We start from the raw sequence: 26,742 nt of genomic DNA, 5'->3' as shown, positions 1-26,742 counted from the left end.
AGATAAAATAAAACGGTTCTAAATCGCCAGGTTTTTGGTGTCGTATGCTTCGTGGACGTATCGTATGACCCCTGAAGTTCCCGATATCGGCGAAAAATATAGAAATTGACTAGGACTCGGAGGAGTTGCGGAAGAAGGAAGAGTGTCACATCTGTCACGCCGATTTAATGATTATCGGACACGTGACTCAAGCGCCAGGAGGTTCTTGGCCGTCTAAATTTGGGACAGGTACCGGTGACGGTAGGTACTTTGTCAGTGCTGGGATTCAGAGCACCTTGGCGTCAGAGTCGAGCTCAAGCGGCAATGTGGCAACTCTGTGACTGATTACCATCCAAAGAATGAGAGATGTACCCTTTGCCAAGGTGCATTAGACGGGACCAAAGAATCGGAGGACTCCTCCGACTCACTGCACTGAAAGTAATCGGAGCGAACGTTGATAAAAAATCTAAAAAGAAGCCATCACAGCTCAAAAAAGGCAGTAAAGATACATAGACTTATTATATTTCAATACTGGTGGAGAAGAGAAATATTATTTGAAATGAATGGTGCAAGTTAGCGAGCTACCTCGCTCGGGATGATGTTCGGAATTCGGAATGGAATGAGTACGATAAAAATAATTTGTTGAATCGATTAGCTAAAGCGCAGAGCTCGAAAATAATTAAATCATGGAGGGGGGTAATATAATTTAACACAACTAAGGTCTAGAAGTAGATGTGATTGCCAGTATGTACATTTGAAAGTGAAGTGTCGTGAGATGGTCATAACAGAGGGATACCCAAATCGAATCAGAAATCAAAAATGCCAAGGTGTAAGCTTCAAAAAAAAAAAAAAAACCAGAATCCCAGCTTAGAAGTCGTTCTGTCCTCGCGAGGAACCGTGAAAATTACGGGTGAATTCAGAGATCATATCATCCGCGAGCTCGCTGGCGGTTTCGTCTCCTTCAAGAAAAACGACAAGGTTATTATGAGTTGTGATGTTATGGTTAAAAGGCTCACCTTGAAGATCAGATCTTGGTATGTATAATCCAGCGGCGATGGGGTTCAATATCTCGCCGGTAAGAGAGTAGTGAGGCAGGGAAGTTCGAGACGACAAAGATGCCAGAACAGGATTGAACGGGTCGTTAAACAAGGCCTCAGAAGCTGGTAAGAAGTGACTCTGATTCTGGACATCGAATGATCAGATCGAATCATGTATAGTAGAATATCGCGAAGGTACTCACGAAATTTACAGAGTTGTTGGGAGGTCGCGAATAGTCGTCCTGGTGGAAAGAATCTAAGTCCGATGGCGGGGTGCTGGCCTCCCACTCAGGAGGAGTAGTACTATCCGGGATTGCATATTGAACAGCGTCTAACCGAGGGCCACAAAACAACGCATTTCCGTCCGACATCCCAGTACCCTCCTGTTTATTGGCCACCGGGATTGCACTACCAGCCGCCATCGCCTGTGCGTAATAGTGCTGATGGGAGAGATCCTCGAAGTAGCCAACAGCCTGCCCATCTGAATTGAAGTCATATGGAGCAGAACGATAGAGCTTCACGCAGCTAGGTCTTCGCGAGAGATCATCTCGTGTGACCAATGGATCACCGTATGCAGGCTCATTATTTTCGATGATGGCCTGGGGCACGAGGGGAGCACCGGGGGGACAAGACTCGGCGCGCTGCATCAAGTTACTAACCTCCTCTAACTCCTTGGGCGGCGCTTTTCTCTTCCCCTTGCGTGGAGAATCACCTCCTCTTTTAGGATTCTTCTTAGTAGAACCCGACGTGAACCTGTAATCAGGATAAATCTTATGATGGTTAATTTTCTCCTGCGCTGCCATCTTCTGCCAGGGCTTCTGTTGCTCTTCGCTCATCTGGTTCCAGATTCTACCGATTATGCGCGATATGTTACGGTGGTCGTTCTCAACTGACTCTGGGATCCTCTTTTGGCGCACGAAGTCGCACCTGAAGAGTATGAAGGCGTTTCTGGGGCGAGGGATATGGCCAGGAGGCCGTTTTCGAGCGTGCGACTTCTTTTTGGCGTCAGGTCGAGTCGGGTACGTTGGATCAGGGAGGACAAAATCCGAGGCCGGTTTAAAGCCTTTGCGTGACACTTGCTTTATTTGAGACCCAGCCAGCGTCGCGTGTGGACCGTCATGACTCCAGTTTTCCATGGTGGGAGACCTTCGAGCTCCTCAATGGGCTAATAAACACACCACCTGGTCCAAATGTATACCTAAAATCAGAATGATTGATAAGAACTCGGCAGATAGGTGTAAGTCAAGACATCGGACACGATGCAAAATAATTACCAGAGAGAAGCCCGAATTCGCAATCTTACACGCGACCTTTTGGAGTTTGGGCGTTTCCCCAGACACGTTGCGGTATTCCGGGTAATAAATCGCGCAAGGGAGGCCTCGAGCGTAGACAAGCTGAACGTAGATCGACAGAGACCGAGATGATGATGCAGAAAAGAGCAAAGAAGGCGAGGAATTCCGCGCGGCCGATTTAACAGACCCACGTTTGGGGTGGATGTCGACATTTCTTGACAGGCCAGGTTGGACGACACATGAAAGGGGTTTTGTTACACCTACTTTTTTAGCACCTCCGCCCCATAGCCAGAAAGATCGAGTGTCCCGATGGAGCCTTAATGAATTCCAAAATGGTCAAACCGTGTTGGTCATCTAAGGGATTAAATCCCAGCGGCCATGTTTGAGAAACACCATTGGTTCTGAAGCCCAGGTCATGTCTATGGGAAAGACATCATCTGTGACAGAAAATATCAAGGTCCGCATTGTTCTCTCTTTTGGGAAATTGACTCCGATGCCGTGTGTCCCTCTTGTTTTACACCCTTTAGTCGCCTTAACCACCAGGTTCATCGGTAAAAGTGATAGTAGTTAGAGGTAGGTGACCGCCCTCGCACCACAACATCTGGCAGAGCTTGGTTTCTCTGAAGATACAATGAATTTTGCCACTATGACCTTGTTACATGTTACGGATCTATCTCCTAGCGGCGCAGAACACAACCTCATTGGGCTGAGAAGCATCAAAAGCGGTTGCTACGATCTTGATGTCTCGAGGTACAAGTGACGCACCTAAATCCTGCAAGCAGCACGTTTTGCTTGTCCGCACAATGGTTATCCCTCCTTGCAAGTATAGCACACCTCCAAGAGTTGTAAGTAACGACAAGGAGCCATTTCGATGAAATTGCTGGAGGATCTCTTGAGGGTGACGCCTCGAAACTAGAATATCTCCTTATCGATGACAAGGCTCGAAAAAGTGGATACGACAGGTCTAGATGACGCTTTGGCGAAGTCTCTGGTTATGATTCGAAGGATCATAATTAATTCTATGAACAGTATATCGACATTATGCCGAGTTTTTCGGGTTGATAATAGACCCGCCTCTGTATCCGTAATGCCTGGCAGCAGCATGTCGCCTCGTTCCAAGCAGTAGGTCGCTCCTTTTTTTGCCTCAAGATCAGGGAATGAATACAATCCTTACTCGCCATATTGAATATCACCAGCCGCTAGGGCCTAGACAGTCTTCAATTGCAGCACCGTGAACACCCTTTTTATCCCTTTAGCCGATGAATAGAGTTGTGTTAGGAAGGTAAGGAAGGGTCGGGCACGAACGACAATATAAAATCGATACTCTCCTACAATGATCGCAGCACAATACGAGTTCCAAATCCAAAAGCCTAGTCAATGATGTGTAGATAGTGAGCCGAGTGAGATATGAGCGCTTGAACCCTCAATCCACAGTCATTTTGTGAATACATACCACCGTGAGGCTCCAGAATTAGAATTGACAAGTCGGAATAAGACCGCCAAGGCGAATAGGGACGCGTATTTGATAGGGTAGGAAATTGCCAGTTATAAACAGACAGGAACACAACCTGGACTACAACAGCCTTAGATTCCTCTACTCTGTCGGTTGCAAAGTTGGCAGGGCATAAGTCCAATCCTCTAACCAATTCTGGAGTGATCGGGTGGAAGTGGCAACTCTTGGGTGCGTTTGGACAGTGCCACAGAATCGTGTCAAACTGTACCTACAGAAAACAGAGCAAATGTCTGTTATTTGAAGGATCTCGCCAGAACCATCGATTAGGAGGACCACTTGCAGGTGGCAAAAGGCATGAAGCGAGCAATACGAACCCTGGGAACTATGGAAAGCCGGAAGAGCGAGGTGCCCAGACACAAACCAAACATCGTCCGGCAGGTATGCCGAGTGATCGATAGGCAACACACAATCCCGCTACGCCTGAATGACTTCTGGCACCGTGCACCGAGTCCACTATACAAATAAGTATATTCTGTTACATACTTAGGTATGTTATTTTTTGCCGTCTATCATTTAGTTCTTCCCTGTAAGAAGGCAATACATTGAATATTGTTGCATCATTAAGATGACTGCGGTATTTGGGCCTTGGCTAGCGCATTGATGATACGAAAGGAAGTCAACTAGGACAGGTAAGCTGCTTTTAAAAAGAGCCAGAGTGCTTACATACACAAACCAGACTTTGGTATGCGCTTAGCGCAGCGGGCGGTTGGTCACGGGCAATGGATGTGATGGATATGAGAGAAGATAGAGGTGGCTGTTAGAATCACTCAATCAGGTGATGACGGAAAAGATACGGTCAGGACTGGAATTGAACCAGTGACTCCCGGCTATATATGCCAATGCTCTACCACTGAGCTACATGACCCATGGGTAGATAGAGAGTTATATGTCAACACACCCCCTGAACTCGATATCTAGCCTGTAGTGACTAAGAAGTCCAGACTCCCATAGGGTTTCCGCCCTTGCAAGCCCGGTTAGAGGCAAATGCAAGCCAACAGGTTTGCTGCTACCATGTTAGAATGGAAATATATTTAGCCCTTTGTTTCTTTCGGCTGAGATTAACCGTATATTTCAGTTTTCTTCAGGTTATGGGCCCCGGTCGCGCCTGAACTAAACGAAGACAGACGGAACTCAGCATTCAGGCTCGCATAGTGTTTCCTTAGAGAGCACCAGTTCTACTCATTGTCAAATCTCACATACATCTCACTTGACAAAATCATATCAAAATGTCATCATCCGTAGAAGGACGCCTGAACTAAACGAAGACAGACGGAACTCAGCATTCAGGCTCGCATAGTGTTTCCTTAGAGAGCACCAGTTCTACTCATTGTCAAATCTCACATACATCTCACTTGACAAAATCATATCAAAATGTCATCATCCGTAGAAGGAGAAATTCCGAACGCTGTTCACACCACCATCAACAACTTCACAATGAACAATAAGATCACACCTGCAAACGCGAAAGTCGACCACATTGTCAACCTTGAAGGAACGTCTAATTTCATCGCGTGGAGAGATGACATGAGGAACATCCTAAAAGACTGTGGCGTCTATGGTCACATCGAGGGATCAGAAAGCCGAACCGCAAGGTACCCTGTGTCACCCAAACCCGCTGAACCAGCAAACGACGCGTCCGACGAGGTTATCACTGCCTATAGGAAGTGGTGGAGCGACGACGATAGCGCTAAAACGCTGATCACCCGAAAAGTGTCAGCATTAGTCAAGTCGAACTTAAGCGTAGGGGAAGACGTTACCGCACGAATGTTGTGGGCCCAAATCATGACAAGATATGCCCGAGTCGATATCAACGCTCAGTTTGCTATCAAGGAGAAACTCGCGTCAATTAAACTCAAGGACTACACTGAAATAGAGAAGTACCTTGGAGAGTTTCGTACTGGCAGGGAGCGCCTGAAGGACATGGGTGTTGACTATCCAGAGGGCGACATCATTCACCATATCATTCGAGGTCTTCCGTCTTCAGGTGTATGGCCCAACTTTAAACAATTGATGATACAGCTATATCAAGACACGTTAGACAGGGATAAAGCCGCAGTTGATGAAGGAAGGACACCTTCTGCTCCAAATACTGCTCTTGAAAGGATAATATCGCGCCTAACCATCGAATGCCAGCGTTTAGAAGCAGAAGCAGGTTCTAAGCGCCATCCTCCCGGTTCAGAATATTCAAACTTCTCCAATGATAACCGGCCCATTGCCAAACACGCCAACAACCCAAACGGAGTGCGATGCACCAATTGCAAGAATCGTTCGCACGATAAAGAGCACTGTTGGGCCAAGGGTGGAGGCATGGAGGGCCAGGGACCGGCATATCGTGCAGCTGCCGCCGCGAAAAAGGCTGAAATGGCTTCAATAGCAGTCGATTCCACTAATCTTGATACCAGCGGCGAAATTTCCTGTGCATTAATTGAAGAAATCGGAGACGAGCAGAATAGCACTCACGATAACCTCGTTGCATCCGTCAATACGAAATCCTTCCTATCAACCTCAATTTTACTCGACTCTGGTGCCACCTCTCATATCATTAAATCTCGTCACTTGTTCCACACCTACTCCGAAAGTGACGCCAGGAATGTCACGACGGCGAATCTTGGGACTCTCCGAACTCAAGGTGGAGGAATCTGTATCCTTAATGTCACCTACAACGGCAAGACCATCAGGCTCAAATTGAATAACTGTCTTCATGCTCCTTCAGCGGCTGTTAACCTACTCTCTGTTAGTCGTCTATACATTGCAGAGATCGGTTGCAATTTCCAACCTGGTCACGGAATTCATCTTTCCAAACGGGGAGTGGCATTTGCTTCCGCTTCGTTGATTCATGGCCTATTCGCAGTCGACAATGCCGTCTTCGTACCACAATCTTACAACTCTACAGGTGAACGAGCGATGTTTGTGAAAGTTCAGGAATCCATGTACTTGCATCACCTTCGTCTTGGTCATCCTGGAGAGCAGGCTACGCGTATGTTGGTCAAGAGGGTAATGAGAGCCGATGTTAAAGACGACAACATAAAATGCGAACCGTGTATTGTCGCCAAGCACACCGCTACCCCGCATCCGCCAAGCTCACTTGGCCAGCGCGCCTATCAACCTCTCGAACTTGTTGTAGCTGACACGTGTGGTCCTTTTCCGGTGCAGACACCACATCACAAAGAATATTTTGTTGCCTTCCGGTGTGCTGGAATGAAAGTCAATAACGTTCAACTTACTGCTGACAAGACTGCCGACACCATGCTAGAGGCCTTCAAGATTGTGCAAGCGCGCTGGGAGACGCGCACGGGTTTCAAGATTAAGCGTTTCCGCTGTGATGGAGGTCCGGAGTGGAAGGGTAGTTTTGCTGCCTACTTGTTAGAGGTGGGAATTGAACAAGAGGTCACGCCGGCCCGTGAACACTGGATGAACGGGGAAATCGAACGCTTCATGCGAACCATTCAGGGTCGAATGCTCGCAATGATTACCACTGCTCAACTTCCATTGACCTACTGGGGCGAAGCTGCTCTCACCGTGTCATACCTTCTCAACATAACAAGCACGGATGAAGATGGTATCACCCCATTTGAAAACATGTATCATCGACCTCCCAATCTATCCCATCTCCGTGTATGGGGATGCCGCGCCTTTGTCCACGTTCCGGAGGAGTAGCAATCAAAGCTCGGCGCAAAATCTGTACAGTGCAGATTTATGGGTTACCCGCCTGGCGGAAAAGGGTACAGGTTCCGACATCTTGAAACAGGACACTTCTTTCATTCTTCTAATGCTATGTTTGACGAAAACATGCCCTTTCTTTCTAACAATAATTCTTCTATTCCCATAGACTACTCATCCTTACCCTTCTTCTCCGATGTTTTATCTTCTTCCTCTCCTACTTCATCTTCTTCTTATTCATCCCCAGTCACAACATCCGTTCCAAATCTTGTATCTACACCTTCTGACTTGGACTCATCCCAACTTCTTGAACCTTCTTCTTCTTCTGTTCCCTCTTCATCTTCTATTTCTTCCGTAGATATAGATGTTATTCCATCTACTCCCCCTTCCCATCCTCCTCAACAACCTCCAACTCCTATCGCTCATCGTGTCTTACCGCCACCGCGCTCTTCCTCAAGAGAACGACATCCAACCTCAAGAGGAATTTTATACAATCAATTCCGCGAAGCAGAAAAGGCGAAAAGCGACAGCATCATAGCCTCACGTAGAGCCACAAGTGCAGAACGTTCGTCAACTGTTCAGCCTTCCACTGAGCAAGGGGGTGACGATGAAAATCCTTTCATCTCCTTGTGCTCCGTCGGAATGCTGGAACATCATCCCCACGATAACTCCGAAGACGTATCACTAGTCTCACTGGACGTCGAAGACTACCTGGCACGAGATAAGGAAGCCTTTTTTGAGGCAACTTTACTCTCCATCAGGAGTGAGCAGAAACGAAATCCTCACTCTCCCAATTACGATCTCAAAATCCCGCCGGCCAACTACGCTGAAGCAATGCAGCGTCCTGATGCAGACCAATGGCAAAAAGTCGTCGAAAAGGAGCTGGATATGCTCAGGTCAATGAATGTGTACACGGACGAGTGCTTCGTAGATGGGACACATACGATTGGATGTCGATGGGTTTTTGAATTCAAAATTGACGATCAGGGAAATCTAATCTATAAGGCAAGGCTCGTTGCTCAGGGATTCTCCCAAAAATACCTCATCGATTATCACGAAACATTCGCGCCCGTATCTAAATCGGTCAGCATCAGAGCAATCGTTGTGCATGCGACCCTCAATGGGTGGCACATAGAATGCTTCGACGCCACGAGAGCATTCCTGTGGGGAGATTTATCGGAGGTTATTTACATGAGGTGTCCTCCGGGCTACACCTCTCCTTTCCCGAAAGGCATTTGGAGACTGAAGAAGTCACTCTACGGCTTAAAACAGGCGAGTAGTGTATGGTACATCCTGATCCGCTCAACACTGCAGGACATAGGGTTTAAACGATCAGAGAAAGACCACGCTACCTTTGTCTTTGAGGGACTTTGGAATGGGGAACAGGTGCACTGTTGGTTGTGCATTCACGTCGACGATGGACTCGGAGCATCTAATTCAAAAGCATTTCTTGACCACGCTAAATCCAAAGTCAATAAGAGATTTGGCATCAAGGACCTCGGCCCTCTTCGCTCATACCTCGGGGTGCAATACGAGAGAAACACGTCTACTCGAGAAATCTGGATTCATCAAACATCCTACATTGAGAGCATCCTAGACGAATATGGACTCCTCAACTGCAGCCCGGTTTCCACCCCACTCGACGCCAATAACATCTTTGGACAGGAAGCCGACACATTCCCCGAAATACCAAACATCAAGCCTACCTTTCAACGCCTCATCGGATCCCTCCTTTTTATTCAACGACACTCCCGTCCCGACATCTCCATCGCTGTCCTATTACTTTCGCAGCACGCATCAAACCCTCAACCTCGGCACTTTGCCACAGCCAAACGGGTTCTCCGATACCTCAGCGGGACACGCAATTATCGTCTCCACTACGGAGGAGAGGCTGCATCGCAACCTCTTCAAGGTTACTCTGACGCCGATTGGGCAGGCAACAAAGAATCGCGAGCTTCGGTCTCAGGGTTTGTGTGGATGGTGGCGGGTGGTCCTTTAAGTTGGTCGTCGAAGACACAGACATGCATATCGACGAGTTCGACGGAGTCCGAGTATATTGCGTTAACGCGAACAGTTCAGGAGGGCCTATGGTTAGGGTCGTCGCTCTCATATCTTCACATCACATGTCCAAACCCCTTGGTCGTCGCCACTGACAATGAAGGCGCCAAATCTCTATGCGAGAACGACTCATCACACTCCAAAGCCAAGCACATTGACATCAGATATCATTTCATTCGGTCTCACATAGAAGCAAAATCTTTTCACATTTTACATATTCCCGGCAAAGAGAATCCGGCTGACATCCTCACGAAACCACTTCAACGTGTCAAGTTTCTTGAAGGAGTTGCTCGCCTTGGTCTCGTCAATCCGAAAGCGGTTAGCAAGGCGATGCGTTGAGGGGGTGTGTTGGAATACGAAGCCGTTATTCATGTTTTCCGATTCGTGCATTCACCATTTCCTTTTTTACACCTAGAACTTCCTTATTCGTAATCGGACCAGTCGCTCCGATAGCCCCTGTTCAACTGCTGAGTTCAGCAGCTTTCTTTCCTTCAACGTACAACGCATCACCTTCCTTATTTTTCTCATCAACTTCTTCATCCATTCAATCCTCACATATACCGTAGCATCTCATTCCTGTTACCTCAGCCCTTTGTTTCTTTCGGCTGAGGTAAATCCAGTCTTTGTTGTTCATAAAACATGACTAACTCGTCTTGTAGATTAACCGTATATTTCAGGTTCAATATATTTAGCCCTTTGTTTCTTTCGGCTGAGATTAACCGTATATTTCAGTTTTCTTCAGGTTATGGGCCCCGGTCGCGCCTGAACTAAACGAAGACAGACGGAACTCAGCATTCAGGCTCGCATAGTGTTTCCTTAGAGAGCACCAGTTCTACTCATTGTCAAATCTCACATACATCTCACTTGACAAAATCATATCAAAATGTCATCATCCGTAGAAGGACGCCTGAACTAAACGAAGACAGACGGAACTCAGCATTCAGGCTCGCATAGTGTTTCCTTAGAGAGCACCAGTTCTACTCATTGTCAAATCTCACATACATCTCACTTGACAAAATCATATCAAAATGTCATCATCCGTAGAAGGAGAAATTCCGAACGCTGTTCACACCACCATCAACAACTTCACAATGAACAATAAGATCACACCTGCAAACGCGAAAGTCGACCACATTGTCAACCTTGAAGGAACGTCTAATTTCATCGCGTGGAGAGATGACATGAGGAACATCCTAAAAGACTGTGGCGTCTATGGTCACATCGAGGGATCAGAAAGCCGAACCGCAAGGTACCCTGTGTCACCCAAACCCGCTGAACCAGCAAACGACGCGTCCGACGAGGTTATCACTGCCTATAGGAAGTGGTGGAGCGACGACGATAGCGCTAAAACGCTGATCACCCGAAAAGTGTCAGCATTAGTCAAGTCGAACTTAAGCGTAGGGGAAGACGTTACCGCACGAATGTTGTGGGCCCAAATCATGACAAGATATGCCCGAGTCGATATCAACGCTCAGTTTGCTATCAAGGAGAAACTCGCGTCAATTAAACTCAAGGACTACACTGAAATAGAGAAGTACCTTGGAGAGTTTCGTACTGGCAGGGAGCGCCTGAAGGACATGGGTGTTGACTATCCAGAGGGCGACATCATTCACCATATCATTCGAGGTCTTCCGTCTTCAGGTGTATGGCCCAACTTTAAACAATTGATGATACAGCTATATCAAGACACGTTAGACAGGGATAAAGCCGCAGTTGATGAAGGAAGGACACCTTCTGCTCCAAATACTGCTCTTGAAAGGATAATATCGCGCCTAACCATCGAATGCCAGCGTTTAGAAGCAGAAGCAGGTTCTAAGCGCCATCCTCCCGGTTCAGAATATTCAAACTTCTCCAATGATAACCGGCCCATTGCCAAACACGCCAACAACCCAAACGGAGTGCGATGCACCAATTGCAAGAATCGTTCGCACGATAAAGAGCACTGTTGGGCCAAGGGTGGAGGCATGGAGGGCCAGGGACCGGCATATCGTGCAGCTGCCGCCGCGAAAAAGGCTGAAATGGCTTCAATAGCAGTCGATTCCACTAATCTTGATACCAGCGGCGAAATTTCCTGTGCATTAATTGAAGAAATCGGAGACGAGCAGAATAGCACTCACGATAACCTCGTTGCATCCGTCAATACGAAATCCTTCCTATCAACCTCAATTTTACTCGACTCTGGTGCCACCTCTCATATCATTAAATCTCGTCACTTGTTCCACACCTACTCCGAAAGTGACGCCAGGAATGTCACGACGGCGAATCTTGGGACTCTCCGAACTCAAGGTGGAGGAATCTGTATCCTTAATGTCACCTACAACGGCAAGACCATCAGGCTCAAATTGAATAACTGTCTTCATGCTCCTTCAGCGGCTGTTAACCTACTCTCTGTTAGTCGTCTATACATTGCAGAGATCGGTTGCAATTTCCAACCTGGTCACGGAATTCATCTTTCCAAACGGGGAGTGGCATTTGCTTCCGCTTCGTTGATTCATGGCCTATTCGCAGTCGACAATGCCGTCTTCGTACCACAATCTTACAACTCTACAGGTGAACGAGCGATGTTTGTGAAAGTTCAGGAATCCATGTACTTGCATCACCTTCGTCTTGGTCATCCTGGAGAGCAGGCTACGCGTATGTTGGTCAAGAGGGTAATGAGAGCCGATGTTAAAGACGACAACATAAAATGCGAACCGTGTATTGTCGCCAAGCACACCGCTACCCCGCATCCGCCAAGCTCACTTGGCCAGCGCGCCTATCAACCTCTCGAACTTGTTGTAGCTGACACGTGTGGTCCTTTTCCGGTGCAGACACCACATCACAAAGAATATTTTGTTGCCTTCCGGTGTGCTGGAATGAAAGTCAATAACGTTCAACTTACTGCTGACAAGACTGCCGACACCATGCTAGAGGCCTTCAAGATTGTGCAAGCGCGCTGGGAGACGCGCACGGGTTTCAAGATTAAGCGTTTCCGCTGTGATGGAGGTCCGGAGTGGAAGGGTAGTTTTGCTGCCTACTTGTTAGAGGTGGGAATTGAACAAGAGGTCACGCCGGCCCGTGAACACTGGATGAACGGGGAAATCGAACGCTTCATGCGAACCATTCAGGGTCGAATGCTCGCAATGATTACCACTGCTCAACTTCCATTGACCTACTGGGGCGAAGCTGCTCTCACCGTGTCATACCTTCTCAACATAACAAGCACGGATGAAGATGGTATCACCCCATTTGAAAACATGTATCATCGACCTCCCAATCTATCCCATCTCCGTGTATGGGGATGCCGCGCCTTTGTCCACGTTCCGGAGGAGTAGCAATCAAAGCTCGGCGCAAAATCTGTACAGTGCAGATTTATGGGTTACCCGCCTGGCGGAAAAGGGTACAGGTTCCGACATCTTGAAACAGGACACTTCTTTCATTCTTCTAATGCTATGTTTGACGAAAACATGCCCTTTCTTTCTAACAATAATTCTTCTATTCCCATAGACTACTCATCCTTACCCTTCTTCTCCGATGTTTTATCTTCTTCCTCTCCTACTTCATCTTCTTCTTATTCATCCCCAGTCACAACATCCGTTCCAAATCTTGTATCTACACCTTCTGACTTGGACTCATCCCAACTTCTTGAACCTTCTTCTTCTTCTGTTCCCTCTTCATCTTCTATTTCTTCCGTAGATATAGATGTTATTCCATCTACTCCCCCTTCCCATCCTCCTCAACAACCTCCAACTCCTATCGCTCATCGTGTCTTACCGCCACCGCGCTCTTCCTCAAGAGAACGACATCCAACCTCAAGAGGAATTTTATACAATCAATTCCGCGAAGCAGAAAAGGCGAAAAGCGACAGCATCATAGCCTCACGTAGAGCCACAAGTGCAGAACGTTCGTCAACTGTTCAGCCTTCCACTGAGCAAGGGGGTGACGATGAAAATCCTTTCATCTCCTTGTGCTCCGTCGGAATGCTGGAACATCATCCCCACGATAACTCCGAAGACGTATCACTAGTCTCACTGGACGTCGAAGACTACCTGGCACGAGATAAGGAAGCCTTTTTTGAGGCAACTTTACTCTCCATCAGGAGCGAGCAGAAACGAAATCCTCACTCTCCCAATTACGATCTCAAAATCCCGCCGGCCAACTACGCTGAAGCAATGCAGCGTCCTGATGCAGACCAATGGCAAAAAGTCGTCGAAAAGGAGCTGGATATGCTCAGGTCAATGAATGTGTACACGGACGAGTGCTTCGTAGATGGGACACATACGATTGGATGTCGATGGGTTTTTGAATTCAAAATTGACGATCAGGGAAATCTAATCTATAAGGCAAGGCTCGTTGCTCAGGGATTCTCCCAAAAATACCTCATCGATTATCACGAAACATTCGCGCCCGTATCTAAATCGGTCAGCATCAGAGCAATCGTTGTGCATGCGACCCTCAATGGGTGGCACATAGAATGCTTCGACGCCACGAGAGCATTCCTGTGGGGAGATTTATCGGAGGTTATTTACATGAGGTGTCCTCCGGGCTACACCTCTCCTTTCCCGAAAGGCATTTGGAGACTGAAGAAGTCACTCTACGGCTTAAAACAGGCGAGTAGTGTATGGTACATCCTGATCCGCTCAACACTGCAGGACATAGGGTTTAAACGATCAGAGAAAGACCACGCTACCTTTGTCTTTGAGGGACTTTGGAATGGGGAACAGGTGCACTGTTGGTTGTGCATTCACGTCGACGATGGACTCGGAGCATCTAATTCAAAAGCATTTCTTGACCACGCTAAATCCAAAGTCAATAAGAGATTTGGCATCAAGGACCTCGGCCCTCTTCGCTCATACCTCGGGGTGCAATACGAGAGAAACACGTCTACTCGAGAAATCTGGATTCATCAAACATCCTACATTGAGAGCATCCTAGACGAATATGGACTCCTCAACTGCAGCCCAGTTTCCACCCCACTCGACGCCAATAACATCTTTGGACAGGAAGCCGACACATTCCCCGAAATACCAAACATCAAGCCTACCTTTCAACGCCTCATCGGATCCCTCCTTTTTATTCAACGACACTCCTGTCCCGACATCTCCATCGCTGTCCTATTACTTTCGCAGCACGCATCAAACCCTCAACCTCGGCACTTTGCCACAGCCAAACGGGTTCTCCGATACCTCAGCGGGACACGCAATTATCGTCTCCACTACGGAGGAGAGGCTGCATCGCAACCTCTTCAAGGTTACTCTGACGCCGATTGGGCAGGCAACAAAGAATCGCGAGCTTCGGTCTCAGGGTTTGTGTGGATGGTGGCGGTGAAGATCGAAGTTTGTGATTGGTTATAAACTATATGTAATCCAACAAACACAAACCCCAGGGAAAGAGTGGTCCAGACTGGATAGGACGAAACCTTCTCCTAAGTTTCTTAAGGGAGGACGCTGCCTAGGATTTAAGTAGATTAGGATGGTGTGGATTGTGAAGGGTAATGAAAGCGAAATAGTAAGAAGAGGATAACCGGGTCGTCTGGGTACGATAGTAAATAAGCCTTCCGAAAATGGGATGGAACCGTGGAATTGGATGGCGGGTGTATATGGAAAGCGTGAAGAAGATGCGTAGATTGCGTATGAGAAATCAATAAATGTGAATCTTAGAGGGGTTGTCTGAAGTGAGTGGGGAATGTTCCGAGGGGAGATAAGAAGATGACTAGGAGTCGGAATGTCGTTAACGGGCTGAATCTTGAAGAATGGTGAAAGTGTCTTTAAATTGACAATCTTTCTGAAGCTTGGAATGAAGCTATAGGAGTATTGACTGAATCGAGGATGAAAGACTAAGTCTGTCTCGAATGAAATCGCTCCAGATGAGTTGACGGAGGGAAAGGATGTCTTGAATACACTTCTAACGGCGATGGTTGGAAGGTGTAGAAAGAGTAGGAGCGGTGACGGATTGAATGGAGGAGAGGAAGTAGGGAAGTACTGGAGGTCTGGATAGAAGTTGGATATTCAACGCTGAGAAGAAGAGGCGTTGGATGAGGAGGATGACTGGTCTCGGATGAAATCCTCTCTTAATGGAAAGCGAGATGACTTCGGATGAATGGAAGTAAACTTGGTCTCGACGGAGGGTGGAACTGATGACTGAATTGGACTTGGGTTTGGGCTTGGCTTGAACTTGAGCTTGGAATTGAAATGAATCGATGTGGATTGACTTGAAATTGACTTGACTTGGATGAAAATTGACTTGCTTTGAAGAAAGTGTGGACTGGGTGTAACTTTCCTGTCATTTCGTGTAATTCTACTACAGCTTTTATACTAAAAGCTACGTGAACGAAATACCAATCTAAGCTACTGAAAACCGAGTCATATACTGTACAAAGTGTCAAGAATGAGGCTACGCAAGTGTAACAATAAGCAAGAACAATAAGACATGTCAATATCGACACGACGACAGATAAGAAATGAATAGGATGAGTAAGAAAGAAGTGTATGACGAAGGTGAATGGTAATACAGATTAGATAAAAGAAGCAAGGATGAGTCAGAAAGCATAGAAGATTGGTAAGACAAAGACAATAAAAGCGCAACAGACAATAGAAAAGATATAAATAAACACAAAAGGATGAGTAAGACAAACCAAAACTAAGTTGGAATGAGTAATCCGCAGCCTGACGCTGAGTAAGACCATTGAATTGATAAAAATAGAGTTGACAGTCCGGCTATGCAAGGCAGTGTTGAAAGCTATGCAGTTTGATGGTTGACTGATCCGTCGCATAGCCTTGATGATCTGACGAAGTGACATGATCCGGAATAACGTGGCTCCCATGTGACAAGTGTTGATAAGATAAGATGTGTGGATGACTTATGGAAAGAATGACTGCTTGGGTTGAGGGCGTCGTGTGTAGATCCAAAATGAACATCTCATCTCCAATCAGGATTGGGGTATGATATCCGTCCCAAACTTGAGAAATCAACCGTCCCCGGTTGCGGAAGGAAGGGGGGGATAGATTAGAAATTGTCCATATCGTCGCTCCATGTGTCTTCATCTTCCTCACTCTCGTGTCCAAGTTCTCTGATCATCCGGTCTAGCTGAGGTCGAGGAATGACTGAACCGTCTCGTGGAAAATAGCGAAGAAGTCGGAAAGCAGCTACGCCTTGAGCCAGTTGCGTACCATTAAGTTCTCTAAGCACATATGATCCTCCTCGTGTCTGTCGTACAACTTCGTAAGGTCCAAGGTATCGTGGCTTGTGCTTGCGATTCATCTCCTTCTCGACTTGACTGTTCCTAACGAGGACTAGATCACCAAACTTGAAGCTTTCTTGTCGAAGACGTCGAGCAAATCGTCGTTCAAAAGTAGCTTTGGATTGAAGTCGTGATTGTTTCAGAACGTCGGCTATGTTGGCTAAGTCTTCATCTCGTTTCATGAGTTGTCGAACACGGAGAGCTAAGAGATCTTCGGAACTCATTCCTTGTCGGAATCCATCAACTAGAAATGTGGCTTCAAGGAGATCGAATGGAAGAACAGGATGAACACCATGCATGACGTAGAAAGGGGAATGTCCAGTAGAGCGTCGAGTGATGCATTTGTCAGAGAAGAGTGTGTGATGAACGTACTGTGGCCAGTCTAGAGGTCGGTTGCCGCAAGCTTTGAGAATGGATTCACGGAAGTCAATGTGACCACGTTCAATAGATCCATTGGCTTTAGAGTTGTAAGGAGAAATGCGAACTTGAGGAATGCCGTACTTTTCCATCAAAAGACTGAAAGCGCCAGAGACTTCTACTCCATTGTCCGTGCGTACAATAACAATAGCACCATATCGGCATATGACTTCTTCCCAAAAGAAAGTGGCCAGCTCTTCGGAACGTAAAGACTTGAGGGCACGTCCTTCAGGTGCACGTGATAAGTCGTCTCGGGCTAGGACTACGTATCGGAAGCGTCCAGATTTGGGCATGTACATGACGTCGACATTGATGATAGTGAAGATAGTTGGGGGAGCTGTGATAGTGATAGGAACTTCGCTTTTCTTGGTGGATCTGATCTGACATTCATGGCAAGTAGCGAGATGATGCTTGATATCCTGAAAAAGAAATGGCCAGAAAAACCGAATGCGAATAACTCCAAACACACCGTATACTCCTCGATGTCCAAGTTCTTCATGAGCTTGAGTAAGAATGAGACGTCGCTTGTCTGGATCTAGAATAACCAAGAGTGGAGGTCTTCCTTGTCGTCGTCGATAGAGTTGATCATCTTTGAGATAGTACTGAGTAGCGCGAGCAAGGAATCGTCGTCGGGACTGCAAATTGGGAAAAGGGGGTATAGTTTGGTCTGTAAGAAATTGAAGAATTTGTCGAAGTGTCCGTTCTTGAGAAGAAGAAGAAGCAATAAAAGAAGGAAGTGAGATAGAGTCATACGATGGCATAGAAGAGGGAGTAAAAAGAAAAGTAGGGAAAAATTTGACCGTATTAAGAAGAGCAATATCGTCGAGCCAGTCATCGTCTTCTTGAGGTTCTTCTAACTCTTCAGAAGTTGGTTGTCGCCTTGAAAGTCCATCAGGTCCACGATGATTACCGGCCTTTACATGGATGAGCTTGAAGTCAAAGAGAAGAATGCCTTGTATCCATCGATTCATACTAGCACTAGGCTGCAAGTCAGGCTGATTGAGCATGCCTTTGATGTACTTGGCGTCGACTTCAACGTAGAGGTTCTTGACTCCAATAAGATAGAGGCGGAATTCTCGAAGAGCACGGAAAAGACCATATAACTCAAGCTTGGGCTGACTGTATCGTGCTTCTCGTGGATTAAGTGAGATAGAACCATAGCGGACAGGTCGTCGGATGCCTTCTTTGTCAAGCTGATAGAGAATAATACCAATAGCAATGTGAGAAGTGTCCACGGCAAGAATAACTGGGCGATCGGATGAATAGTCAATAGAAGTGAGAACAGGAGGATTGGAAATGATTTCTTTGAGAGTTTGGAAAGAGTCTTCTCGTTGTTGAGTCCAGACAAAGGGTTCGTCCTTACGATAGAGTTCTGTGAGTGGTCGGACAAGGGCTGAGTAATTTCTGATCCAAACACGCATTGTTCCGCATAGACCTAGAAAGGATCGGATGTCGTGAACAGACTTTGGTCGTGGCCAATCAGTGACTTTCTGTATCTTGCTCTGATCGGGTAGTCGTCCATCCGGAGTGCATAACTGTCCAAGGATAAGAACTTTAGGCTGAGCGAGCTGAGTCTTTGGTCCAGAAAATGTAGCACCAGCACATCCCATGCGGTGCATAACTCGATGAACATCTTGAGCATGTTCCCAGACAAATCGTCGTATTCCTGGATTTTCTGGAAGTGTTTCTGGATTGCCGTCCTCGTCTAAGTACTGTGTTGGAGGGCCTTTGATAGGAACATCGTCGATAAAGACATTGGCTACGTGAGGGATCTCGTCACGAAGGATGAAGGTTGTACAGGCTTGAAATTCCGCTACTGCATTCGTATATCCCATAGGCATTGAAGTAAGTCGAAGAGGTCCAATAGGCGACTGGAATGTGGTAAGATCTCGGCTCATAGGATGGATTTTGCGTGCGTCATATCCCCAATATAAGTCAAAGACCGTGTAAATAGAATGACCAGCAAAGGGAACCACAAAGTCGTCAAGAACTGGAGGAACTCCTGCGTCGCGATAGGAAATAGAGTTAAGAATCTGCAGATCATGAACTAGACGGATAGCACCAGATGTCTTCTTCTTGACCCAGAAAATTGGAGAGCGATACGGAGCTTGGCTTGGTTCGTATACTCCAGCGTCTATCTTTTCACGTAAGAGACTGATAACTTGATCCTTGATGCCGGGTGGAATAGGAATATTTCGGACTACCCAGGGCTCGTGATCCTCAACAGGAAAGATGTATGGAGAGAAGTATTCTTCAGAAAATGTTCCACGTTCGGACTGATGAAAAGCGAGTGAGCGTTCATTGAGTTTAAGAATATGAAGGAAAAGCTTTTCTTCTTCCGGCCATAGGAATTTGTTGGCGTTAATGTTCATTGATTGTATGCGTTCAAGAGTGAGTCTGGGTGTTGGCGTAAAGGCAGGGGGATGGAGTGGGAGAGGTGGGAGAGATAATAAGGGATCAACAGGAATTCGTCGTATAACTTTGGCCGATTCTGGAGTAACCCGATTTATAGGTCTAACTTTCCGATCGACTCGTTTATAGGCTGTATTGGCAGAAGAGGGGGAAAGAATAGGTGATATGAATTGATTCATGGAGGCTCGGAAGGTTGATAGTGTCGATCCTGACGCGGCAGTGAATACAAAACCAATTGTAGGAGAGCTTGACGACCTTGCCGAATTAGTTCGGTTGACGGTGGGTTTAGCAGTAATATCTGAATTGAGTGACCATGATCTCGCATAAATGCTTTGATCTATCCGAAATTTCTGTAGGTCTTGACCCATCAGAGGTAATGGAGTGGTCGTCCTTCTTATCTTGTCCGTAAGCTTGATTTTTCGCTCTTTGTGGATAAGATGAAGCCCTTCCCGATTCTGTAGGAGTTCGAGGTGTATTGGAGGCGTGATGGTGGTGTATATTGGAGATAGAGATTCCGTATAGCATTCCTTTGGGAGGTTGCGCGTGTTTCTCCAAGAACTCTGCAATAGGTGACCTGAGGATTTGTTTGCGGACTGAAGTGGTGAAGCGGGGGTGGAACAAATAAATAAAAGGGAGGAATAAATAAAGGTTAGTTTAACGACTTTTCGGTCGACGTACATACAAATGGATAAAGTGGAAAGAAAATGAAAATAAAAGGTAAAGGAAAAGGTTGTATGGCGTGGAGTTGCCATTGAGAGTGTGAATGTGAGGAAAAGGCGCATAAAAGAAAAGTGGAGGCGTTCAAGAACTCGTTGCACAAATGAAAAATCTACATAAGTGTCCGTGAAATGGAAAAGAGAAACGCAAAATGTGGAAATAAAATGGGAGGTGGAATAAAGGCATAACGATGAGGAAGAAGAAACACCAGCAACAGCAAAGGTGACAAAGAAAAATTGAGGGGATCGGAGAACAAAGAGAGGGCATTGAGGAAGCAAGCTGATGTCCATGCACCGTCCAGATAGTCAGTACAATGTGTTGGCGTCCAAGGGATGTTCTTCCGTGTTGTCGATACCAAAGGGACTTTCTTCTCCATACTGATAGTACCATTCGTTTCCATCATCCATATTTGAAGCTCGCGATTCGTGCATTGTGCTGGTTATGGGAAGAGGTAAAAGGGAAGAATTGTGGTCGACCTCTTTGCCATTTTGGGCGATTCGTAGCTCTTCTTCATCCTCGTTTAATGGCTCCTTCGGACTGTCGTGGGCTACTCGCAGAGGATGTACCAAAGCTTTCGGGCCTCGATGATGCTCGTCTACATTTGCGGTGACCGTCGATGATACACGTGTTTCCTGGTGAATCATAATCGAAAGAGGCGTCTCTGGAAGAGCAGAACTTCGGGAATGAGGTTGGGGAATAGGAGAAGCGTTTTGAGAGCGAATGGATTGGGGAATAAAATGAGTCCAGGATGCTGAGTGACGTTGGCCCATTGGATAGGCACTGACTGAAGCAGAGTGGTTAGATTGAGACGAGATACCAGTGCGACTGAAGTGTAGAATAGTTGGAGTCGTCGTCAAGTTTATATGGCTGTCTCTCTGCGGATAAACATAATGGACAAAGGCCGTTCCTGTTCGGTCAGAAACAACACGAGTAGGAGAAGAATAAGTGGCGTTGTATAGAATCCAGTCTTCAAAGCGCAAGTGGGGGTTGAGCATTCCCATAGCCGTAAGGTGAGTATTGTCAGAAGAGAATTGAATAGCTTCTACTTCGGGTGAGCTCAATTGTTCCATTTCTGGATCGTCGTCAGCTGGTTCTTCTTCATGTGGGTCGTTATTGTCTGAAGTGTGGGATTTGATGGACGGATTGACAGATGGTGATGGTGGCTGTTCTATTTGTGGGGCCTCATGTGTGGAATCGTAAGGTGGTGTGGAAATATGACCATAATGGGCTGTCGCATTGAATTGAGAAGTTCCCGAGTCATCTTGATACATTGAGTCATAATCGGAAGCGTAGAGACCGTGAGAGGAGTCCTGAGTCGAGTCATGTTCGCAGTTGTAGTCAGAGAAAGAGGGTGCATCTTGTGAAGTGGATAAGTCCTCATTTGGGTTAGCAGATTCGTCCCGATTCAGAGATTGTTGCCTAGTAAGGATAGATAACTCGATCATGGAAGGGGTAGGTGATGGATAGCAAAGGTCGTCCAATAATTCACCGGGTTCTAGATCTTCTTCAATTTCACCTTCTTCGGCATCCGGATTAGCTAAGGAGAGGTCGTTGTGTGCTAACATTGTGTGGGGGGTCTTGTCGTAAATGGTATCCGTGAAGTAACGCCGGTCGTGCTGAGTATCAGGTGTCACAAGGAATTTCTGCTCACGTGTAGGATCTTTGACGTCATAGAAGGCAATGAAGGTCCCTTCGGGTCGTTCTAGAATGTCCACATAGTTGTCACGGGTCCATGGACGTCCCAAGAGTATATCAAACTGGACTTTGTCGGATACATAGCAATGAGCACGCGTCCTGACTGTACCAATATCAAGTTGAACATTTCCAACGAATCCAAGCATGTGGGATTTGCCGCCATGAATATCGACCATAACAATAGTATTCCGGCTGTCCATCGGCAACTTGACAATCTTCTTCCAAGCCTGTTCACTTAGAATGTTCTGCGTAGATCCACTGTCAATCAAGGCATTGAGTTCGTGACCATTACACATTAATGTGATTCGAAGAAGGGGCTCGTGAGCGCGAAGGGATTCGACTGAATTGGTCTCGTGCATGTATTGAACAGGTACGTCCTTTTCGGCACTGCGAATGATGTCTAGAACTTCCTTATCGGAAAGCTTTAAGTTGCCGTTTGCCAATGAAGCTTTGAATTCGTCGACAGTAAGGGTCTTGCCTTTGATGCTGTTGATAAGAAGGGTCCTAAGGTCCTTTGAAACTCCAAGTAACTCGCCGAACGTCGCATTAACGGGTTGATTAAGGCATCGTCTGAGAATGGCCATAGTGTCGACAGTTTGGGATATATCAGAGACACGTTTCTGAGGGGCTGCACGTGGCTTAGTAACTGATTTGCCTCGTTCTAGACTAGGAGTGACATCTTCCATGATTTGATCATCATCGGCCGGATCAAAAACCTCGTGTCGTTGGGCAGTCCCGGGATGTTCCGTTGGATTTGCCCTAATCGGGACATTGGGTTGAGCTTGTTTGACAGGAATTGATGGATTCATTTCGGCAGAAGGTTGATTAATTGACGGGATTGGGACAGGTTGAATGGAAGTGGAGCTAGGCACGTTGTTCGGCAATCCAGAGTTAGCCGGACGTTTAAGAATAGATGGGATCTGAGAAGAATCCTTAGCTTTACTCATTTCCGCTCGCTTCCCTTTCAGATACGTGGGTTCCGGAGGTACCACAGCGTCCATGACCTGTTTGCGTGCAGCACGTGTTCGCTTTTCAGTTGGGATTCGATTACCAGGACCTGCCAGCGTAAACTCAAACTCGTCTTCTCCATCCCAGGTTCCAATGTCGTCCTCTTCTTCTTCTGCAACCATGGCTCTGTAGTTCTTGAACATCTGACCATAATATGCTTCGGATACGGCTATGCTTGTGGTAGCAACTTGAGGAGGAGGAGGAGGAGGAGGCTGTTGTTGACGAAGGACTGCTTGTGCGATTGACTCTCCATTCTGGCGAATAATGCGGGATCCATCAGGGAAGACAACTCGATTGCTACTGTCTCTGGAGATGAGCTTGCGGTTTGTAAGATCAATGAGCGTCGGGCAGTTGTTGATTCCATGGCCTTGTTGGTGGCAACCATAGCAGATGATCTCGGATGCGGACTGACGTGGTGCTCGTGGTGCTGGAGGTGCTGACTGACTTGCGATTGGGACTGGCTGAGCTGGCTGTGCACTTGGATTCATAATGGCCGGAGCAATGAGCATGTTAGCAAGAGCGGGTTCCAACTTGATGGCGCGAAGATAATAAATGGCGTACGAAGAATCATGGATGGTGAGCTTCGACATCTGCTTGATCAAGTTCTCCACTTCGTCGTCCTTGTGCGCTTGCTTCTCTTCCTTGTCTAGATCCTGAAAAATGCGCTTGGTCTCTTCCGGGGGATTGTATGGACGTTCACGGGCATCGCGTGTCTCAATGTTAGGAAACATCTCCTGTAAGTACTTCTTGATCTCGTCAAAGACTGATGAGCGCTCTGGATACGAATCCTTTGGAGGAATAAGAGACGTGAAGGGGCGTGCAGAAGGATTGTCAAAGATTCCAACGTCAAAGCGGTCTCGTTTAAAGATGATTTCAACTGCCTTGGTGACGTCTTCAATGGAAAAAGGTGAGGAGAGATCGATATGAGGATTAAAGACCATGATCTTGCTTTCGAGCGCAGGTCGGAGGGATTCATTGATTCCTAGCCAGAAGTATTGATTGTATTCCGTCTTGGATATCTTGTTGTTGTTGAGAAGCCAACCAGCGATGCGAATGTATTGCTTCTGATACTCGCGGAAGTCGTCGAGAGAGCGCATAGAAAGATTGGAGTGTTGGAAAGCGTAAGCACGAAGAGTACTCAACGTGAACTTCTGCGTTGTCCTAGCATGATCAAAGATCTTGAGCATATCAGTCTTGAGTCGTTCCCATTGCTTGGCATGGTGGCTGGGTAAACCTTCAATGATTTCTCTGCTCTCTTGGTTGCAGCATTGAACCATGTATCGTACTTTGTCATCGTCGAGAGTGACATTGTACTGATCAAAAATGCGGTCGCAGTGATCCAAGAAGTTCTTGACGTCGACGTAAGATCCAGTGAATTTTGGAGCAGCACTAGATTTAGGAACAGGCATATCGACAGGAGTACGTTGGATGATGGTAGTAGCCATAGTGGGAGTAGAGGATGGAAGCGGATTGCCAGAATCAGTCATAGCGTAAACCAGTTACAGAGTCAGAAAGTGTTGCCTAGAATTGTTGCCTAGAGTTGCCTAGAGAATAGACCAGCAAAGCGAAGTAACCTGTAAAGAAAAAGAGTCGAAATGGATGGAATGGAAGTGATAAAGTGGTAGATTGCTGTGTTCCTAATACAAAATCCTAATTAACCCTCCCTCGCGGTGGGCTCCAGATGAAGATCGAAGTTTGTGATTGGTTATAAACTATATGTAATCCAACAAACACAAACCCCAGGGAAAGAGTGGTCCAGACTGGATAGGACGAAACCTTCTCCTAAGTTTCTTAAGGGAGGACGCTGCCTAGGATTTAAGTAGATTAGGATGGTGTGGATTGTGAAGGGTAATGAAAGCGAAATAGTAAGAAGAGGATAACCGGGTCGTCTGGGTACGATAGTAAATAAGCCTTCCGAAAATGGGATGGAACCGTGGAATTGGATGGCGGGTGTATATGGAAAGCGTGAAGAAGATGCGTAGATTGCGTATGAGAAATCAATAAATGTGAATCTTAGAGGGGTTGTCTGAAGTGAGTGGGGAATGTTCCGAGGGGAGATAAGAAGATGACTAGGAGTCGGAATGTCGTTAACGGGCTGAATCTTGAAGAATGGTGAAAGTGTCTTTAAATTGACAATCTTTCTGAAGCTTGGAATGAAGCTATAGGAGTATTGACTGAATCGAGGATGAAAGACTAAGTCTGTCTCGAATGAAATCGCTCCAGATGAGTTGACGGAGGGAAAGGATGTCTTGAATACACTTCTAACGGCGATGGTTGGAAGGTGTAGAAAGAGTAGGAGCGGTGACGGATTGAATGGAGGAGAGGAAGTAGGGAAGTACTGGAGGTCTGGATAGAAGTTGGATATTCAACGCTGAGAAGAAGAGGCGTTGGATGAGGAGGATGACTGGTCTCGGATGAAATCCTCTCTTAATGGAAAGCGAGATGACTTCGGATGAATGGAAGTAAACTTGGTCTCGACGGAGGGTGGAACTGATGACTGAATTGGACTTGGGTTTGGGCTTGGCTTGAACTTGAGCTTGGAATTGAAATGAATCGATGTGGATTGACTTGAAATTGACTTGACTTGGATGAAAATTGACTTGCTTTGAAGAAAGTGTGGACTGGGTGTAACTTTCCTGTCATTTCGTGTAATTCTACTACAGCTTTTATACTAAAAGCTACGTGAACGAAATACCAATCTAAGCTACTGAAAACCGAGTCATATACTGTACAAAGTGTCAAGAATGAGGCTACGCAAGTGTAACAATAAGCAAGAACAATAAGACATGTCAATATCGACACGACGACAGATAAGAAATGAATAGGATGAGTAAGAAAGAAGTGTATGACGAAGGTGAATGGTAATACAGATTAGATAAAAGAAGCAAGGATGAGTCAGAAAGCATAGAAGATTGGTAAGACAAAGACAATAAAAGCGCAACAGACAATAGAAAAGATATAAATAAACACAAAAGGATGAGTAAGACAAACCAAAACTAAGTTGGAATGAGTAATCCGCAGCCTGACGCTGAGTAAGACCATTGAATTGATAAAAATAGAGTTGACAGTCCGGCTATGCAAGGCAGTGTTGAAAGCTATGCAGTTTGATGGTTGACTGATCCGTCGCATAGCCTTGATGATCTGACGAAGTGACATGATCCGGAATAACGTGGCTCCCATGTGACAAGTGTTGATAAGATAAGATGTGTGGATGACTTATGGAAAGAATGACTGCTTGGGTTGAGGGCGTCGTGTGTAGATCCAAAATGAACATCTCATCTCCAATCAGGATTGGGGTATGATAGCGGGTGGTCCTTTAAGTTGGTCGTCGAAGACACAGACATGCATATCGACGAGTTCGACGGAGTCCGAGTATATTGCGTTAACGCGAACAGTTCAGGAGGGCCTATGGTTAGGGTCGTCGCTCTCATATCTTCACATCACATGTCCAAACCCCTTGGTCGTCGCCACTGACAATGAAGGCGCCAAATCTCTATGCGAGAACGACTCATCACACTCCAAAGCCAAGCACATTGACATCAGATATCATTTCATTCGGTCTCACATAGAAGCAAAATCTTTTCACATTTTACATATTCCCGGCAAAGAGAATCCGGCTGACATCCTCACGAAACCACTTCAACGTGTCAAGTTTCTTGAAGGAGTTGCTCGCCTTGGTCTCGTCGATCCGAAAGCGGTTAGCAAGGCGATGCGTTGAGGGGGTGTGTTGGAATA

The 26,742-nt window shown here is 46.4% G+C and overlaps 2 protein-coding genes and 1 non-coding gene across 3 annotated transcripts; all 3 read right to left on the bottom strand.

The window, feature by feature from the left end:
• Positions 1-846: 846 nt before the first annotated feature.
• JR316_0012208 (HMG-box protein STE11) lies at positions 847-2,152 on the bottom strand (the record flags this gene model as incomplete). Its single annotated transcript, XM_047897833.1, has 3 exons — positions 847-938; positions 996-1,161; positions 1,220-2,152. 3 exons carry the CDS (start codon positions 2,150-2,152, stop codon positions 847-849), a joined length of 1,191 nt encoding a protein of 396 aa, XP_047742722.1.
• A 2,462-nt stretch (positions 2,153-4,614) lies between these two features.
• On the bottom strand, positions 4,615-4,686 carry JR316_0012207. Its single transcript has one exon. It is a non-coding gene; the product is annotated as a tRNA-Tyr (tRNA).
• A 15,186-nt stretch (positions 4,687-19,872) lies between these two features.
• On the bottom strand, positions 19,873-24,452 carry JR316_0012206 (uncharacterized protein; the record flags this gene model as incomplete). The annotated part of the gene is made up of 2 exons (XM_047897832.1): positions 19,873-20,161; positions 20,617-24,452. 2 exons carry the CDS (start codon positions 24,450-24,452, stop codon positions 19,873-19,875), a joined length of 4,125 nt encoding a protein of 1,374 aa, XP_047742721.1.
• Positions 24,453-26,742: the final 2,290 nt, after the last annotated feature.

This window comes from Psilocybe cubensis, chromosome 12 (genome assembly GCF_017499595.1).
Source record: "Psilocybe cubensis strain MGC-MH-2018 chromosome 12, whole genome shotgun sequence".
Taxonomy (NCBI): domain Eukaryota; kingdom Fungi; phylum Basidiomycota; class Agaricomycetes; order Agaricales; family Agrocybaceae; genus Psilocybe; species Psilocybe cubensis.
The sequence above is the reverse complement of the archived record's forward strand: the minus strand, read 5'-3'. Positions and strand labels throughout refer to the sequence as shown.